General features: G+C 39.5%; 1 protein-coding gene across 14 annotated transcripts in view; it reads left to right on the forward strand.

Annotated features, from left to right (window-relative positions):
• The window catches only part of PROX1 (prospero homeobox 1), an 83190-nt gene that overhangs the window by 11449 nt on the left and 53934 nt on the right, over nucleotides 1-17807 (forward strand). For 12 of the 14 annotated variants that reach the window (XM_077339036.1, XM_077339043.1, XM_077339013.1 and 9 more), the window contains 3 exons: nucleotides 1782-3573; nucleotides 13875-13982; nucleotides 15851-15988. In XM_077339036.1, the coding sequence (XP_077195151.1) occupies nucleotides 1849-3573; nucleotides 13875-13982; nucleotides 15851-15988 (1971 nt within the window). In that variant the 5' untranslated portion in view covers nucleotides 1782-1848. The remainder of the gene's footprint in view (nucleotides 1-1781; nucleotides 3574-13874; nucleotides 13983-15850; nucleotides 15989-17807) is intronic. The other 2 variants (XM_077339088.1, XM_077339098.1) reach the window with 1 other exon arrangement.

Here is a 17807-nt window from a genome sequence, read left to right on the forward strand (position 1 = left end):
ATTTAATTTGGTGAGATATGCCAGAGTGATCGTAATTTTGATTTCTACAGAAAAAAATTGCATCTTCTTAGTGAAATGTTTAGAGGAAAAACATGAATTCTTGTTTCCTAGTCTTATTGAAAGGACTGTAGCTTTGTCCTTTTTATGAGTGCAACTAACCAGAAACAGAGGACCATCTTGTAGTTTTCAGGGGGGGGGGGGGGCAAAATCTCATGAGAATTCTTTTGCACACCCAAAACAGTTGGGTGAATAGCCTTCAAACTGAAAAAGCATAGCTTTCATTTCTGAAAGACTCTTCTGCTTCTGCTAATGCACTTACAAGCATTTACTATACTCTTGATTGTACAGATTATTTCATGCTGAAATTATGCTTATTTGCATGGATAGTCATTCTTTAGAAACTAGCCACAGATGTAGTCCTAGGGAGCATGGAGATGTTTTTACAGGTGAACCGAAACAGATGGGAGCAGCTCCAGAAAGTCTGTATGCTGCCTTTGGCAAGATACCCTATTATTGTGAAGATTGTGCTCTGTTAAGCAAACGTGAAGTTTAATATTAGATAAACACAGTATGGGGAAAAATTAATTTTAACTTGGTATAGCTTTCAACATGAAGGCACCGGAAGAAGCCTGTAATATCTCATATGCAATGTGACTTTGGCATCACTGGTTAATAAGTCACAAATGATGTCAAGAGCTTTTTATAAAATGCAAGGAAATTTGCTTTTAACAAAAATTCTGCAATTCATATAAAACAGATCTTCTTTTCTCACGCAGTTGGTTGGTGATGCTTTTTGACCTCTGTATTTTTCTTTTAGTCTTGCCTTGAATGTGTGTGCGTTATAGGAAATAAGGTTCTGGGTATCTAAAATGTTGTGTATAAGAATGGTTTAACTAGGCACCAGAGATATTATTTTTGGAACAACAGTGTCAAAATATGAAAATCTCTTGTTTTTGCTTATATAAATACTTGGTGCCATAGCTCGGGAAAAGTGAAAATACTTCAGTAATTGAGAGTAACAAATTCTCCCCTCCCCTCTTTAGAGAACATGTTGAGAAATTTAAAATGGCACAATATTGGTTAATTGTATGGGCCTGATATATTCCACATCTAGAATAATTCTTGTATACCAGTGATAAATGAATTTTAAAATATCAAACACCTAAAAAGCAATTTTTTCTCCTTCCCCAAACAAATAGTTTCCACACTTTTTTCCCTGAGATCTTAGACAATCCAAGATTTTCATATTTTTATAACATGAACTGATAAATGCAAATCCTTGAAAAATCAAGTGAAATTCTTTCTTCTGACTTTAAAGCCATGTTTATGCCTTTTCCAAAAAAGGTGAATTCATTTTTAGCCCAAATTTTATATGAATATATTGCTTTAACAATAAAGACTTTTTAATCATCTTTTGTAATGTATATTTCAATGCTCTAAATTTAATCAATTGCTTGTCAGAGGCTGTGTTCTTCTAATCTACTATTTCTTCTGAAGATAAACAGTATCATTTTAGGCATTTGTGCAAGAGAATCATATTACTGGTGCTTAAGCAGTTTTTCCTCTCTCTCTTTTTTAAAATCTTAATCCATCTTAAACCAGTGGAGCAGAAATATTTAAAAATGTTTCATTTCATGCAGAGTGCATAATAAATTGCAATAATTGTAATGTGCCATAAATCCCAGAGCCTATGCATTTTGCATTTGATTCAGGATTGAGGTCAGGAAATTTGGAGAAATTTAAAGAAAATGATTCATCAGTCCTTTTGTTCTGTTGGCCAGGGTCCCAGGATTCTTGAGCTGTGCCCAGCTGACAAGCTTTTGAAGATGGCACAATAACAGTTCAGTGATGCCTGACCATGACAGCACAGCCCTCTTAAGCAGGCAAACCAAGAGAAGAAGAGTTGACATTGGAGTGAAAAGGACGGTAGGGACAGCATCTGCATTTTTTGCAAAGGCAAGAGCGTCGTTTTTTAGTGCCATGAATCCCCAAGGTTCAGAGCAGGATGTTGAGTATTCAGTGGTGCAGCATGCAGATGGGGAGAAGTCAAATGTGCTCCGCAAGCTGCTGAAGAGGGCAAACTCGTACGAAGATGCCATGATGCCTTTTCCAGGAGCAACCATAATTTCCCAGCTGCTGAAAAATAACATGAACAAAAATGGTGGCACCGAGCCCAGCTTTCAAGCCAGTGGTCTCTCCAGCACAGGCTCAGAAGTACATCAGGAGGATGTGTGCAGCAACTCTTCAAGAGACAGCCCCCAGGAGTGTCTTTCCCCTTTTGGCAGGCCCACGATAAGCCAGTTTGATATGGATCGGTTATGTGATGAGCACCTGAGAGCTAAGCGTGCCCGGGTTGAGAATATCATCCGGGGGATGAGCCATTCCCCAAGTGTGGCATTAAGGGGCAATGAAAACGAAAGAGAGATGGCTCCGCAGTCTGTGAGTCCCCGAGAAAGTTACAGAGAAAATAAACGCAAGCAAAAGCTGCCTCAACAGCAGCAGCAGAGTTTCCAGCAGCTGGTTTCGGCGAGGAAAGAACAGAAGCGAGAGGAGCGCAGGCAGCTGAAACAACAGCTGGAGGACATGCAGAAACAGCTGCGCCAGCTGCAAGAAAAGTTCTACCAAATCTATGACAGCACAGATTCTGAAAACGATGAAGATACCGGTAACCTGTCTGAAGACAGTCTGCGTTCAGAAATGCTGGATGTCAGAGCGAGAGATTCTGTGGGCAGGTCAGATAACGAAATGTGTGAATTAGATCCAGGGCAATTCATTGATCGTGCAAGGGCTCTGATCAGGGAACAGGAGATAGCAGAAAATAAACCCAGAAAAGATGGCCCAAAAGATAAAGAGCACGGGCCAAACTCTTTTCACCCAGAAGGCAAACATCTTGCTGAGACATTGAAGCAGGAACTGAACACTGCAATGTCTCAGGTTGTGGACACAGTGGTCAAGGTTTTCTCTTCTAAACCTACCCGCCAACTTCCTCAGGTCTTCCCGCCTCTTCAGATCCCCCAAGCAAGATTTGCCATGAATGGGGAAAACCACAACTTCCACACAGCCAACCAGCGGCTCCAGTGTTTTGGTGATGTCATCATTCCAAACCCACTAGACACCTTTGGCAATGTGCCACTGCCTAATTCCACAGACCAAACAGAAGCACTGCCTCTAGTTGTCCGCAAAAATTCATCTGACCAGTCTGCCTCGGCCCCTCCACCTGGCAGCCACCATGCTGCTCTCCATCAGTCTCCGCTGTCTGCTACCACAGGCTTCACTTCATCTTCTTTCCGCCACCCATTTCCGCTTCCTCTTATGGCATACCCATTTCAGAATCCCTTAGGTGCTCCTTCTGCCTCCTTTCCAGGGAAAGACAGAGCTTCCCCAGAATCCTTAGATTTAACAAGGGAGACCACAAGTCTGAGGACCAAGATGTCATCACACCATATGAACCATCATCCTTGTTCACCAGCACACCCGCCCAGCAGCGCTGAGAGCCTCTCTATCTCTCTCATCAAGTCTGAGTGTGGAGATCTACAAGATATTTCAGAAATCTCACCTTACTCTGGAAGTGCGATATCCTTTTCAGTACAATGCTTATATCTCATGTCATTTCTTTGCTTGGTAATGGGTGGGTGGGGGGGCTGAGAAGTTTTATATATATATATATATGTATGTGTATGTATATATGTATATATGTATATATGTATATATATGATATCCATTGTTTCTATAGCTGGTGTTGCTCTCTATTGGTGTCAAAGTCTGATATTTAAATCCTGCACTAAACAGTAAACTGTTCCTCACTGGTGGCTCAAATCTGTACTTTTCTTGATTCATTTTTAGAAAATACTGTATTAGGGTTCCTGAACTCCAGGTGGGGCTTAGAGAGAGCCCAGAATTACAACTGATATCCGCGCTACAGAGATAAATTCCCCTACAAAAAATGTTTGCTTTGGAGGGTGGACTCTATGGCATTATACTCCACTGAGGTCTTTTCCCTCCTCAGATTTCGCAGTCCAGAGTTGGCAACATTACACTGTACTCAGATTCTCTTCTGATATCATCCTGCCACCAAAGCATTTCAATCCTGACAGAGAGGGGAGAGCCCAAAATCCTAGGTATGAGGCTTATAAATCTGAGGAGGAAAAAATACTTCACTGTCACATAATAAATACAGAAATTACTGGGGCATAAATCAGTTCTAGCTTAGGTAGGACCGAAATAATATCCCTACCCTCCAGAGTTTTGCCTCTGACCCACAAAGCTTTGGTCATGGTCCCTGAGACCATTTACGCAATGGGAACTTCACTGCCCCAGTTCCCATGCAGAAGCACAAATTGGGGGTGGATGATGCACACTGGGCCAAATTCTCCCCTGTATGGGTGCAGGAAGAGGTGGGGCAACCTGCCACGACTAAAACTCCAGCCTGCAGCCCGGTATGAAACCTCCAGTGCATAAATGGTTTGAGACAAGTTTCTTTTTTAAAAGCAAGCATCTTTCCTTGTCAGACCATGGCCCACCACCCTTCTTTTAGAACTGAGTAGAATTACCAACCTCCTTGTGAAGCCCAGAGATATCCTAGAATCACAAGAGCTCTCTAGAATGCAGAAAATGGAGCCTATGGAGAAAATGGCTGCTTTGGAGGGTAGAATCAATGACGTTATATCACATTGAGATCCTTCTCCAAACACTGCCCACCCCAGGCTACATCCGTGAATCTCCAGGAATTCCCCAACTTACAGTCGGCAACCTTAGAAACAGACAAGCTTGGCTGTTTCCGAGGCATTGCTGTATGACTTCACAGCAAGATTTTAAAACTTTGATCTACCTGTGGAAGCACTTTATTCTGGCTGGTAGGTATAGGGTAGGGTAAAGATTTGAGGGCATGCTGTGGTAACAAGATATTATTATTCTGCTTTGATTCTGATTTTACAGACAGATAAGTCCTGCTCTGCTAAACCTTGAATGTATCTATTGGTTTGGTAGCTGATAGATCCATTGTCTTAAGAACATTCTGATTCTGTGAACTTCATTCTTGTCAAATGGTTATGAGCTTGTGAGTTAAATGAGCTTCAGTACTTGATAACAGAACTCTTTATCTAGGTGTGCCATACCTACCAACAACCATAGGATGGGGGTGAGGGTGGGGATAAAGTGCAAGCTGGCATGTTGATGTCACTTCAAGTAAAAATTGGAAGTGACACTATAGACATTGTAACGTTTTAAAAAGAAAACTCTATGTTAAAACCATAAAGCTTTGTAAGTGATGGTGTGCCAGACCCCACCTCCAAATTTCTCCCAGGGGTTGCTGACTACAGCCCGGTAGACCTGTTGCGTTACATTAACTGTTTAATTCTAATGTATTTAAATAGCATCTATGCTGGTCAAGAAGTCACGAGGAACATGTAGCCCCATGATTTCAGATCAGTTGTAGTTGCTTTGCTTTCCTGAAGAGGAAAGACAATGTAGTTTTTGTTGTTACCTGCCCTGAGCATTCAGGGAAGGGTGGGATATAAATGAAAAATGTTTATTATTATATTCTTTTGTTCTAAAAAAAACTCTATAATACCACTATTATGATATTTTTCCAGCTTCCTGCATCTGTCCCATTAACACCAAAATAAGGATAGGGCTAGTTATTTTTTCAAGCCTTTGTGACCACCAAAACACATGTATTTTTGGAGGGTTTCTGTTTGGATACATGGAGCCTATGCATATACAAATAACATTGTTTATGATCAATAAGTATAATGTACTGAATACATACACTATAGGTGTGGGGCACACCATGATCCCGCTTCCCCTGACATGTTCTATGACCAAGCACTGATTGTGAAAAAGGAGCTACCATCCCCCCTCTGTAGAGTTTTCAAAAATAATTTATTTCTCTCTTAGTTTTGGATTCCACCCTGTCTCAGAGCAGATCACATCATTTAAAAAATTCATACAATATAAAATACCATTTTTATACTATACTATACTAATAGTATATACTATACTAATAGTCTATACTAATTTGGCCCATAAGAATCCTAGTCCAGAACTGGGGAGGGCATCATGTCAATTTACCGATCGATCAGCTGGATGATACAGATGTAGGCAGGGAGTTCTATACTAGTGGTGCTTTCCTCCCAAAGAACAAGTTGTAGGCTGAAAAATCTCCAGTTTATTTCTCAAGTGGTGATGGGGACATGAACAGGCAAACGCGCAAAAAACCTCAGATACAGGTACTGATGTATTTAAGCTTCATCAAGTCCCCCCCCCCTCTGAGTACTGTTCTCAGCTCTTGTGCAGCTGCTGGGTATGCATGGTTAACCTCTGCTCAGCCATACACAGAAATCTTTTGTCCTAACATACAAAAAGCAAATCATTTGGCAAAGCTTGAGAGTACAATTAGATATAAGACTTCAGCTGAATTAATCTTATAGGGCACTGCTTTCTTCTACCATGCTTTCTTTTAAAAAGGGGGGGGGGACCAACACCCGGAAATTTAAAGCTTTAAATTATGTTTTGCTTTTGGTAAGAGAAATTGTGTTCTTTTTCCAATTAAAAAGATCCATGTATTTTCATAACAACTTTCAGTGATTTACATCTCAGTCATATGCATGTTTATTTGTGGTAAGTTTTATTGAGTTCAGTGGTACTTATATTTCCTAAAAAGTTAGTTTTAATCCTACGATTAAAAAAAAAATCTTGCCCCTGTAATCAGCTATATTTTATAGTTCATGTGAAGACCACATAAAAGCTTGCCAATATTCATCAGTAAAAATAAACTGTTATTTTCTGTTCAGTTAATTCATATCAAATCACACCAGTAAGCTAGGGACCTCTACTGTAGTTGGCTTTACCAATGTATTTATTAGGTCCTGTTTATTCTTTTATTTTCACAACTCCACAGAGCTTATTGGGTGACCTTGGGTCAGTTTACTCTGCTTCACAGACCCAAGGTCACCCAATAAGCTTTATGACTGAATAGGATTTGAACCCAGTTCGTCCTTATTGTAGTCCAACACTCCTGCCACTATTTTGTACTGGACTTGGAAAAGAAATAGTCTTGCCTGTATAAGTGTCTTAATTAGGGTTGTCACCTATGAGTTGGGAGATATATCTGGAGATTTGGGGGAATGGAGCCTGAAGAGGGTGGGACTGCCTTCAGTGAGGTACAATGCCATTGAGTTCTCTTTCCAGAATGGCCATTTTCTCCAGGCAAACTGATCTCTTTTGCCTGGAGATCAGTTGTAATAGTGTGATATCTCCAGTCACCAACTGGACACGGGGAATCCTAATTCCCATCCTTGAACTGTAATACTAATGAACTGCTAGTAAAGTTATTATCCCACATTCTCTCCCCAACAAATATAGCAGAAGTGCCACAAATGCCACAAGAATAGAGTTTTTAAATACATTGTCCAGAATATATTGTGTTTACTATCATAAATGCAAAATTAATGTTTTGTGTAAACGTTTGTCTTCCTCTATGATTTCCCATTCTCCATTTGAGCCTCACAAGAAGATTAAGCTAAAAGAGAGTGACTAGCAGATTGTGAATTTGAACCTAGGTCTCCCAGATTCTAGCTCAAGCAAAATTCTAGCCGAGGCGACTGAGGTACTAGCAGCATCACTGGACCCATTGGTGTGGTAGATGCGGAAGGCTATGCCCATCCTCACTTTCCAGATCTGCATAACCATCCACAGTCCAAGGCAAATCCCTGAGATTCTGGCACTGCAGGGGCTTGACTTGCTCTGAGTGTGTCTGTCTTGACCCAGGGATACAAGCCTTATTCTCCCTCCCCCCCTTTTGTATGTCATTACACTGAGATCGTCACAGGTTGTGCCTAGCCCTGTACTCTAGCACAGCACTCTGACCACTACATAATGCTGGCTTTCTATCTACACTTACTCTATTTTTTAACGCTAAATAATAGCGTTAAATAAAACAAGAAACTTGCTTACTCCAGGTCAGCTGTTGATATGGACTGTGATCTGCCATAGAGGATCTTTTAGTAATTCATATTTAACGTTGTGTGACAAGAAGTGTCATCCTTGTTTGACATCTTTAGCGGGGCTACGACGTTTGAGCTGCTCCTGACCTCTGGCATTTACAGTAACTTCAACAATTTTGTTATTAGCCTCTTAACAGTTATGAAGAGCATGAGATATGGAGATAGAACCTGTTCCTGACGGGCAGAGTTGAATTTTCAAACGCAGTACTGGGGCACATGTTTCAAGCAACGCGAAGGAAAGAACATTTCCTATTGAAGTTGCTTAGATGAAGCAAAAATGTGCAGAATATACAGTCCAGCATTTTTAACAGTCCTCCCCCTATCTCATAAATCCCAACTGCTACAACTATAGGCATAAATCCCAACAAACTTGGCTGGTGCTTTTTCAATTTAGCCTATGGAAGTTGTGTTGAAAATGAGTTGCAAACTCAAAGTTACTTCATAATAAAATGCAAATGAAGTACAAATTGTTAGTGTAACCTTCTGAAACCACAGTTTTATGCACTTCTGTGCATTTAATGACTTGAGGAGACAGGGCTATATTTCAGTTTTCAGATGCATTGGTGGGGCATGATTTGTTTAACCATTCCCTCAGTTAGACTCCAGCAGGATGAGTGGGCCATCAATTGCCTCCTAAATATCCCTGGAATGACGGCTGCACAGGGTCTCCTGTAGTGTTTGAGCCACAGCTTCTCCTCCTCTAAACTTGTTTATGTTCTATTTTAAATTCTCGTATTCAGTCATTATCATAACATGACAGTTTTGAGAAGCTGAGTTGCTTGACTTCACCTGTTCCCGGTTGCTGCTTCTTTAGAAATTAACAATTGATGAGATCTTGATTTCAATAGGGGTGCATTCTCTCTCTGTCACTTCTTTACCATACAAGTTGTGCAGACCTGTCCTATAATATCACCAGGAAATTTAAATTGTCTTTGCTGGTAATGAGATGTGAAACACCTTTGATAGGATTCCTAATTGTCTCCATCCTCGGTACTGCACCTTGTTTGGTTTCACCATTATTTTACAGGTTAGCATTCCAAGACAGTTTAATTTGCTTGCATGTACCCTGTGAATGGAAGTTGAAAACATGGTGTATGGAGCAGTCTCAGTCTTATTCACCATATCCTATCTCTATCCCCTTTGGGGTTGGCTACAACTATATTTTAAAAGCAATTATATTTCCACTGGGACCACTACTTCTAGAATATGCAGGCACTTTATTTTCCAGCAGCTGCCCATTTGTCTGTGTTATCTGGAATTCATCGTCAGGCAAAATGAAATGGGAGAGAGGCATGTGAAGGTCTGTTTGTTCTCGACCAGATTTTTGTTTTTGTTCCTCTTTATTTCACATGGCTGGATATTCATATATAAAGAATGTTTCTTAAGAGAAGCAGTTTTTTCCTTTGGAACAAAAAGCAACATCTGTTTCCTTGGAGAATCCATCCAGGATAAGAACACAAGACTAGCAGATAACAGCCAAGTTCAGGTTTTGGTAGCAAACTAAAGCACAGAACCCTTCCTTTTTTCTTTTCTTTTTTTTTTGTGGTGGTGGTTGTGGGAGGTTGTGTCATATTGTGTTGTTTTGTTTCCCAAATATATCTTGCTTTTTCTGTAAAAGGCATCTAACCATTATCCTCCTTGTTCGAGGGTGAAGGGAGAGAGTTAATGTTTGTATGCCGCATTAAACAAGATGAGAAGATGCACCTGCACCACGAGCTCCTGCCTTGTTATGAATGTATTGTGTATCTTTGCAAACGAAATATGTTTAATCAAATATTTAAGTTTGTATTCAAATGGCAAAAGAAACAGACAGCCAATTGTTTTTCTGCGTGATCTTCCTTGTCAGGCACCCTCTTTGCATCTCAAGAAAAATAGCCTTGTTCAGCCTCGGGACATTTGCATAGAGAATACTAAAAGCACAACAGTGGATTGTGAAGGAAGGTGTGTGTGTGCGTGTGCGTGCATGCGTGTGTGTGATAGTAGTGTATTAAGATGATCTTTGCAGGAGAAGATTGCCATATTTTTCCTTCTGAAAGGCAATTTTGTAAAACTCATTAAACTTCTTAAGAACACAGACTTGACACAGGAACCCATTGCCAAAGTCAGTTAGCTTCCACGGCCAGCCTGGACAAACAAAGCTTTAATAAATGCCAGCCTTCTGAACCATAATTCTTTATGAACCCAAGCAAAATTATTTAAGACAAATGCAAGGCTCTTTGTATAACACATTGTTAAATGGAGAGGAGGTTGAATTCAGCTCAGTGGTGTCTCTTCAGTCCAGATGAAGAAACGCAAGCCTGTTTTGAAAAATTGGGAGCACATCAATGACATTTGGAAGGGTGTATTTGGAAACATTTGCCTGCCCTTCTGAGTCAAACTGTTCGATTTTTTCATTTGACAGGAATATAGGGTTCTGAAGCAAGATCATATAAGAAAATGTCAAAGGGCAAAGGAGGAAAACAAAAACTTCATAGAACAAAATTCATAGGTTTCCAGACCCAGTACAATCCAAGCAGTTCAATCCCATTCCCAAATTGGAAGGCGGAATGCATTTTATATATGGAAAGCATAATCTGGAAATTGTACATGGTCTGCTTCCTTCCTTCTCCCTCTCACCACTTCCTGTTTCTTACATTTCCCTTTCTCCTGCTGCTGTTTTAAGGAAGGTGGCATTGTGCTTTGTAAATAGACACAACACTCCAATTCTCAGGTTGTTTGAACACTGTTTTAGGTTCAGCTGCAACACACAAGTTTCTCTGATCTTTTATGTTCCCGAGCAGATGTCTTTCATTAATTTATGGATTTATCATCTTTTCTTTTCTTTTGCCCTCTCTCTCTCTCTCTTTTATTTTTTTTTACACCTGGCAGCTGGCTCAAGTTTCAGCAGTTATTGTCTATTTTGCATTACACATAGAATTGAATGTCATCTGTCTTCACAAAGCTATGGCAAAGAGAACTGAAGCAAACCACATGAGCTGCTGGGGCAGAGCCTGTTTGTGTTCTGTTTGCCTTCTCCCCCCTCCCATTTTACCTCCTTAATATTTATTTGTGCTCATTTTCTTTCCTGGCCTTGAATGGAGCTTAGCTCGTGTTCAGTACAGCTGTATGTTTACTGAATCTATTCCATCATGAGTCATTGTGCGTGTGTAAGTATCCTGGAAACAGCCAGTGCTTTCTTGGAAGAACAGTTGCTTTTCAGCACAAGCACTTAAAGGGAAAATTAACCAACTGGTCAGCTCGGTTTTAGCAAGGAGGTCAATCTCACTATCATTTCTTCAGGATTTGTTAGCTGGTTGCAGTTAGGGGTGTTTCCCCCCCCAGCATTAGCATTGAAAACTAGTATCAGGAAAGAAAAAAATGGCGTTTTAAGATTGCACTAAGATTTTCAGGTGATGTTTGGGGAAGAGAGAAGAGATTCTGAACATGTTAAGTTTGAAATCTTCATGCAATACATGTTTTGTCCAGTTATGATAATTTTCTGGTTATTATTGGAAGACTCACATTTTCTTTGCAAATACTAAATGCAAATGAAATAATTATAGGATCTACTAATGCTACAGAATTAAGTACGCTTTCTAGAGAATAAGCCCCAACTAATTTGGGGGATTTTTGAATAAGTATACTTAAGACCGCCATGTAAAGCCTTTTTTTAAGTTTTTAAATTACATATTGTCATCTCTACTGAAACCAAGAAATACACCAAAGTAAGTCTTTTGGATAGCATATTAGTATTTGAGAAGGCCTTGATTCATATAGCCATGAAACTCTCTAAGCACTCCTAGGCCACTTACTTCCTCTGCATAGCCTACCTCAACAGCTTGGTTTAGGATAAAAAGAGCGGTCCTTGGTATACCACCCTGAGCTCCTTTGAAAGCAGTCAGGGTGCAAGCATTACTATAGCTGGCAGAATTCATCAGAGGCTTCTCGTGGCAGTGTTTTCTGAATAGAATGAAAAGCGAGCAGACACGTCCATTTTCTTATGCAACTCCCGTTTGCTTCAGTAGGATCTGCAGAGCAGAAGTTCCCAATAAATTGAAGATAATATTCCTAGGTTAACTACCTCATAATGATCTATTATGAACATCAAGAGTTTCTTTTAAAAGTTTGGTTTTGGCGTATGTGTATGGAGTCAAGCTTCTGCAACACAATTGAATAATAAAGTGGGGGAGGGTTGTTGGAGAAGTTTTGACTTGTCTCAAACTCTTATCACTGAGCAATAGGTGACAGCTTGCTACTATTATTTCACTTATGCATTTTGACAGATGGCAGTGCTGAGTGTAATGCTCTTTTAGACTTCTCTATCAGTCTAATGGAGGTAACTGGAGGTCCTTTCAACTCTTCTTTTGGCACAAGAAGTATGTCAGTCATAAATTATCTTTCTTGTAATCATTAAGCATCTAAGACCCCCTCCCATCCATTTATAGCAAGCCGTCTGCAGCATACATAAATTAGAAGTTTAAAAAAATATTTTCCATGACATTTTGAAATCAAAGCGAATCTTAAACAAATTTTCAATATCCTGTAAGGGTTGTGTGTGAAGAGACCTTTGCTATCTCTGTCCCCATGTAAAAATCACTAAAATACAGAGCTCACCATATTAGTTCTATTAAAAAGAGTGTTATCGTATTACAAAAAAATCCTGCATTGGCAGGATTTTTTCCTAATGAATCATAAAATTTGACATCTCCCCTGCCCCCATCACCTTAAATTTCTACTGTGTTGGTACATGAAGGTGCTTCTGTTTCTGGGTCACTTTGAACTTGTTTGACCTTTCTTCCCCACAACACTTGTTATTAAATAAGTAACATATATGTGTATGTGTGTGTGTGTGTGTGCTGATTGTCTTTAAGGGGAACAGCCCACTAAGAAGCTACTGGGAGCTCTCTTAATTGACCTTGTGGGAGCCACATTGATTTTTGTCACGTGCATCTTCATTTCTGTTAAATTATAAAGCCATTCATTTGTTGAGGAAATGGCAGGGCCAGCCTGCAACACAGATGAGACCAAAACGGCCCTAGCACATAGTACACAAAGGAGTGCCAAGAATCCAGGGGAAGAAGAAGGGGGGAAATCTGCCTAGATGGTTATGGTTAGCTCCAAATTCCCTTGAGAACTCTTTTCGTTGTTTCTGTTTATAGATCTGAAAGGTAATGATATTTGCAGGATAAATAGTCTCCTCACAGGGTAAGTGCCCATGTATTGATCTGTGTACCTCCAGTTATTGACTTGTCAGCCCCAAATGCTTGGAGGGTGTCTGTGTTTCTGTGTCTGTGATGTGAAGTATTTTGAAAAAGAAGAGAAGTTCTGACCTTTTCTATTAAAAAAACCAATTCTTGAGATGTTGCGCTGATGTATTTGAGCAACTGGAATTTTGAAGTTCAAGTGCAGTTAATGATATCCAATAAAAGCATTCTTTAAAAAATTTGTACTGTTAGCCAAATTTGATATGTGATCTGTGTGTTAATCAGGCGAAAAGAACATGTAGAGGAAAATTGTCCGGTAAGAGGTGTCTTTTTTGCAGCACATGCATTGTGTCTTTGTTTCCTTAGCAACAAGGTGCAAGTAAATTCTAACCTGAAAAAAAATTCTGCCACCAACCCCAAGAGCCCAGTGGGAGGTCCAATCCTAAGCAGTTTTAGTTGGAAGTAAGTTCACAGTGTTCAATGACAATTGTTCGCAAGTAAGTGCACTTAGGATTGCAACCCATTTAAGATGTCACCTTGCATATCCAGTTTCACTTGTTCTTAGGTAATTGCAGTTATAAGGAACTGTAAACAGAATGCTACTTTGGGCAGTCTAGACTTTACTGTCCCTGAATATCATGCATCAGCTTGCAAGCCAAGCATTTTTCCTTAACTACTTTCATCCTACATGCAGGAAGGTTTATCGCCTAATCACTTGAAAAAGGCCAAGCTCATGTTCTTTTATACCCGGTACCCAAGTTCGAATATGCTGAAAACATACTTCTCAGATGTAAAGGTAGGAAAAACCCTTTTCATTTCTGCTTTGCATGTTGTAACCCCCCCTGAATGCTAATTTAAAATTATTTTGCTAATTAATTTGTTGGCAAACTTATTAACTTTTTAATTTTTGCAATGACAATATGCTAAGATCTGTGTTTGATTTTGTGATCTCTCACTCTCTCCCTCTCTCTCTTTCTCTCTGGTTGTTGGGGTCGATTCTGCTTTATCTTCTTTTTTTTTCTCTTTTAGCCATATAAGAACATAGGGAGGGGGAAATACCACTGTAAATTGTTTAACACAATTGGATGGCACGGTTTTGCATCTGTGAAATTTCTACCAGTGGCATTAGCGTACTATCCAAGAGCATTTTGGAAAGCATTTTCAAAGTGCTCCTTCAATTGTTCCATTGCAGGCGGTCTCCTCAAATTCTGCTTACATTAGTGCCCACTGTAGAGCCCCCTTTTTCTTTCCATCAAAAAAGAAACACTACATTGAAATTCTCTGTGCAGTAGCTGCTTAAAAACAAAAGTGATGATTGTCTCTTATTTACAACTTAATTTGTTGTTGATGCAGAGTACACTGAACATAAGGAGGATGAATAAACTGACAGATTCAGGCCACATTATTCAAATGAGGATATGAAAGCTGTCGACATACAGCTGCATCCTCCCTCATTCTACAGAATATTAGGACCTCGAGATTTTTTTTTAAGTAATTGTTCCTTCACATCAACTTGATTTTTTGTGTGTTAATCATCTAAGTTTTTTAAAACATAGTTTGGGTTTCAATTATTATAATGACACACATGGTATCATTTGGGAATCCTTCTAAAATAAACATCACATTAGTTTAAATTTGCCGTGTTAAATTCTTATCACCCTCTTTTTCTGCCCCACCCACAGTCAAATTCTCCACAAACTTTACTCATGTCGTGGCAAACTGCATCCCATGTTTTCACTTTGTTTTTAGGTAGGACGTCTGTGAAAGAAGCATTGTGGTCACTTTCTTCTCATTTCCTAAGAAATTTGGAAGGTGTATTGTTATTAATTGTATTTCATTCAATGATGCATCAACTCAAGGACCAAGGTGTAATTTAAATTAGCCATCACTGGCCCCACAGATTGCATTTTTCCCTTCTTTGTGGTCTGAGTTTTGTATGGTACACACAGTCACTTTTTTCTTCTCTTTCCACTAGACTGTTTGGAAAGCTCACTTTGCAGGCTCCAAGGTACTCTGAAAACTTAAAAGACTAGTTTGACTAGAAGACCAGGGGAAAAGTGAATGTGTGTACTGCTGTCAACAACAACTTGTTCATAGGTTTCTTGAGTATCTGCAAATGATACTCTCTGTACACAGCCTTATGCCATCCCAGTAATCTGCTAGGAATCAAGCAGTGGATCTAAGCTTGCCAACCTCTAGGTGGAGCCTGGAGATCTCCTGGACTGCAACTGATCTCCATTCTACAGAGATCAGTTTTCTCTAGCATTATACCCCACTGAGCTTCTTCCCTTCCACAAACCCATCTCTCCTCAGTCTACAATCTCAAATCTCCAGACATTTCCCATCCCAGAGCTGGCAACCCTAAGTGGACCAAGAAAAATCAGCGTTTGGCTGCACTCCCTGCAATGCAACAATGTAAAGGATCACTGTGGAGACAGGAGCCACTGGTACAGCTTCACCACCGCATGGCTTGAGAGGGTCTGATGAAGGTTCTCTACCATTTCCCCCCCTCTGGTGGATGCTAATGCAGACAGCTGTACGGAAAAGTATTAGTATTTAGTGCCTGTTGTCTTTTTTAGCATGTGACAACCGAACTCGGTCTTCTTACAATGTTGCCAAGTTATATGAAATATTTTGATGTTATGCCACCTTATATTTATATAGCATCATTCATCCAGAAGAAGCCCAAAGTGCTTTACAAACAGCCAATATAGGGATCATTCACCCACCACTGAAAGGCAGCCACTTCCGTGGTGGAAGGCAACAGCCATTCGGGGTCAGCAACATCACACACCAGTAGATGTAAATATTAGATACATTCCTCTTTTATTGGGAAAGGGTGGGATTGGAGGGGGGGAGGATTTCCACATTGATACTTTGGAATGTTTATTTCATGTAACATTTCATAGAGAAACTCAGCTTCCTATTTGGCTTGCTCTGCAAATTTATCAGACCGACCATGTGTCTAGAGTTGAGTTAACACGTATGTTAGGTAAGCTAGAATCCCAGTTGTGTGTGCTTGTGCGCAGCATTATTTGTCTTTATTTGCGCTAGGCTTTTTTAAAATGTTGGTAGCTGAGAACATGCTCCTCCTCCTCCTCTCTTTTTGAGGTAATGGACTAGTCATGAAATCCTAAATAGAATTATATCCTTCAATTAAAACCAGTAGGGTTAGAAGGGTGTAACTCTGCTTAGGACTGCACTGTGACGGTCATTCTCAGCTAATGGGAAATGAAGAATGCTGGTAGCCTAGTTGCACTGCAGAGATGCAAGATATAAGGTGCTGTGTTATAATTAGGAGAAAAACAAACTGCTCAGGCTCCTGATTTATCTAATCCAGTGTTTTTTGTTCTCAATAGCATTTCAGACATAGGTCCTGCTTCTTGAGATCTTTTCAAATGGAGTGGAACTTATATCTCACATAGACAAACTGATCAAAGAGTTCAAATATGGGACAGAATAAAGTGGGTGGAAATTACAGGGAAGACTCAGTGCACAGATAAGGGACTGGTAGACACATATAAATAGCATATGAGTGGGTTTTCCTTTATATATGAATGTTGGCAGTGGAGATTTATGAAGGAAATACTGGAGTTCCATGACATGATCCTGTATCTTTCATGCATGGAAACAAAAGGGTGTAGTATCATCCACATGCCTGCGTGTGAAAAAGGGACAGAACATATTTTGAAGCAGTGGTATTCATTCACAATCATGGAAATGTCTCAGAAATCTATGCTATGCTATCTTCCATCCCAAGATATATTTCATAGTATTCCATTATTCCAAAGTATTCTGGAAAGTATGAGTTCATTTAAATTTAAGAGAAATTAAAACTATTGTGAAATGCACAGCTTTACAAATACAAAGTTATTTGCAACAAACGTTGCAACTAATGTTTGCAGCTAATGTTGCAAAAATCGACTAATTTTTAGAAAATTTAGAAAATTTATCGCCATTTTTGCAAGCTCCTGATTCAGTTCTAAGGTTATTTTTGCAAACATTCCAAGAATAGAAAAATGTTTTAGACATTTTTTGTTTTGTTTTTGTCAGTAATACTACATCAAAATAAGTGGTCAACAAATTGTTGCTTTATTTATATCAGCAGTTGATTAAACAAGAAAGAAAAAAGAAACTAAGGCCCCCCAGAAATCAAATGCCATCAAACATTAGACAGAGTGTGACTCACATGGACACATCTCTAGCTAACATCAACTACTTGAGAAGTAACTAGTATTCTAATCTACTATCTTTAAAAGTTCATGGTGATATAGCCATTTGTTCTTGTAGAAAAATGCATGAAGTTAGAGAAACTTTAATTTTAGTTCTGTTGTGGGCAGAGTCCAAGAGGGCTTGAGTAGAATTTTTCTGCATGCTGTCCAGATTCCTGGGCTTGTGAAATCCCCTTTGCCCATACTTGGACCTCTTAAAATGACATTTAAAAATCAGGATATTTGGCCTCTGATACAACAAGAACTGTAGTTGGAACACAGTACCTGGAAAACACATGAGTACTTTTTGGATCAAAGTCCATGTAGTATATTCTAATATGCTGTAGAATGAATATTCAAAGGGTCTGGTTCAGAACTCCATATTGGTTCTGCACTTACCTTCTACACTT

Source organism: Paroedura picta, chromosome 1, assembly GCF_049243985.1.
Source record: "Paroedura picta isolate Pp20150507F chromosome 1, Ppicta_v3.0, whole genome shotgun sequence".
NCBI classification, from domain to species: domain Eukaryota; kingdom Metazoa; phylum Chordata; class Lepidosauria; order Squamata; family Gekkonidae; genus Paroedura; species Paroedura picta.